Source organism: Benincasa hispida, chromosome 3, assembly GCF_027475165.1.
Source record: "Benincasa hispida cultivar pf3 chromosome 3, pf3_genome.v1.1, whole genome shotgun sequence".
Taxonomy (NCBI): domain Eukaryota; kingdom Viridiplantae; phylum Streptophyta; class Magnoliopsida; order Cucurbitales; family Cucurbitaceae; genus Benincasa; species Benincasa hispida.
This window is the reverse complement of record NC_143480.1, coordinates 38806940-38809372: the sequence shown is the minus strand read 5'-3', so window position 1 is coordinate 38809372 and position 2433 is coordinate 38806940. Positions and strand designations below refer to the sequence as shown.

Genomic DNA, 2433 nt, shown 5'->3' with positions numbered 1-2433 from the left:
CAACCTGTGTGAATGGTGGCCCACGAATGAACAACCGACGAACAGGTGGTGGCTCGATCGAATGCACACGGTGCCGGCTGGAAAGGAAATGGTTGGCAGCTACTAGGGCACACAGAAGGGGTCTTCATGTTGGGGGGGTTCAATGTGCGTGAGGGAGAAGAAAAGGGTTTCTTTTGTTTTATATAAAAATAATAATAATAATAATAACAACTTAAAAGGAAATAAAACCTTTTATTTTATTCTTTTCCTTATGCTACTTTATTTTATTAAATTTCTTTCCTTCCCAAATTGAAATTAATTCCTGCCATTAATTTCAAAATTGAATAATTTTCAATGTCAATAATTAAATTCCCACAATTACACTTAAGTAAAAAATTCCGAAAATGCCCCTAATTAATAAAAATTACTGAAATTACGTTTATAATAAAAATTTGGGGTGTTACATTCTTCCCTCCTTAAAAAACTTTCGTCCTCAAAAGCTCATTCCTGAAAGAGTTCTGGGTACTAGGCCCTCATCTCATCCTCTCGCTCCCAGGCAGCCTCCTTGAACTGGTGATTCAGCCACAGGACTTTCACAAATGCAATCTCCCTGCGGCATAATGTCTTTACCTCTCTAGCGAGAATTTCTACAGGTTTCTCCTCATAGCTCAAGTTGTCATTCAACTGATGGAGCTCAAAGTCAACTACATAGGATGGGTCTGTCACATACTTTCTCAGCATTGAAACATGGAAGACATTATGAACTGAAGATAGTGCTGGGGGCAATGCCAAACAGTAAGCTTTGGGGCCAATTCGTTCCAAGACCTCGAAAGGTCCAATGAATCTCGGACTCAACTTCCTTTTCTTGCCAAACCTCAGAATACCTTTCATAGGTGCCACTTTTAAGAACACTTTAACCCTAGTCTCAAATTCCAAGTCCTTTCGTCTCACATCGACATAGCTCTTTTGTCTGTTCTAAGCTGTTTGCATACGAACCCTCATCTTCTGTATTGCCTCATTCGTGGTCTGCACTAGTTCAGGTCCTAGCAATTTCCTTTCTCCTACCTCATCCCAACACATAGGAGACCTGCAACTCTTTCTATATAGGGCCTCAAATGGTGACATCCCAATAGTGGACTGGTAGCTGTTGTTATAAACAAACTCTATTAAATGCAAGTGAGGATCCCAGCTTCTTGAAAACTCTATGGCACAGGCACGCAACATATCTTCCAATATTTGATTCAATCGCTCTATCTGCCCATCAGTCGGTGAAAAGTTGTATTGAAATCCAACCGGGTCCCCAAAACTGCTTGAAGACTCTTCCAGAAGTTAGACGTGAAACAAGGGTCTCTATCTGACACAATGAACACAAGCACTCCGTGCAATCTCACCACCTCCTTCATGTATATCTATGCCCACTTATTTACTAAAAATGTAGACTTTCCAAGTATGAAATGTGCTAATTTTGTAAGTGTGTCTACCACAACACAAATTACAGTGAAACATTTGACTGTCCGTGGCAACCCCATAATGAAGTCCATAGACACATGCTCTCACTTCCATTCTGGCACACTCAATGGTTGTAACTGAAGGAACTCTTAAACAAGAGTATCCATGAGCGGATGCGGATCTTTTTGATTTTATTGTGACAGAATTACCAGACAAACATTTTAACAAATAAATATACATTCTAACACTAATTATAGACATGCTTTAACAAATAAAATACAAAAGACTGAGTAAACGTACTAGTTGAAGACAATCCTCACTTGAACTCGGTCTAGCGAAAGCGAACTTCTTTACACTCTTTATTGCCCAGCAAACAGTCGCCTAATGGTATCACGATCGTCTAGACGATCGACAGTACACAAACTAACAACAATCAGGAATGATGATCGTGTAGTATGAACATGCAAGTGGGAGATAGTAGATGACTATCGTATAGTCGGGTGCTTGTCATTTAGGAAAGGGTACACGATCGTGTAGGTTTAACTAAGCGATCGTCTAGAAAATAGTAAGCGATTGTTTAGGTCAGCACGACGCGCTAAGCGATTGTTTAGAAAAAGTAAGTCATTGTTTACAAATCGTGTGCAATCGTTTAGTGCGCGGGTGTGCGATCGTTTAGGATGATGGGCGCTATCGTATAGGCTCACAATGCTAAGCGATCCTAAATTTTTCACACCATGAGTGAATTTTTGAACTCCTTACAAAATGAAAACAATTTTCATTTTATTCTTCAGTTACAAGAACCGAATTCGATCTTCGCACTTTTGCATGATTTTGGAGAAATTCTCGACCAATTATCTCATAACCACCTAATTAATTAAACAATGAATATAATCATATTATATTCTTAACCTATAGATTGATATCATATATCTACTATAGTAATTTCTACTCTACTTGATATAAATCATATTTATATCTAATTTCCTCCAAAATAATGTATCTCAT

The 2433-nt window shown here is 38.5% G+C and overlaps 1 protein-coding gene across 1 annotated transcript; it reads right to left on the bottom strand.

Moving 5' to 3' along the window:
* Positions 1-504: 504 nt before the first annotated feature.
* On the bottom strand, positions 505-870 carry LOC150037251 (uncharacterized). Its single transcript, XM_090311940.1, has one exon. It carries the CDS (start codon positions 868-870, stop codon positions 505-507), a length of 366 nt encoding a protein of 121 aa, XP_090168066.1.
* Positions 871-2433: the final 1563 nt, after the last annotated feature.

Coding starts and splice junctions, on each gene's coding strand:
- LOC150037251 (XM_090311940.1), bottom strand. CDS start 870: ATGAAAGGTATTCTGAGGTTTGGCAAGAAAAGGAAGTTGAGTCCGAGA.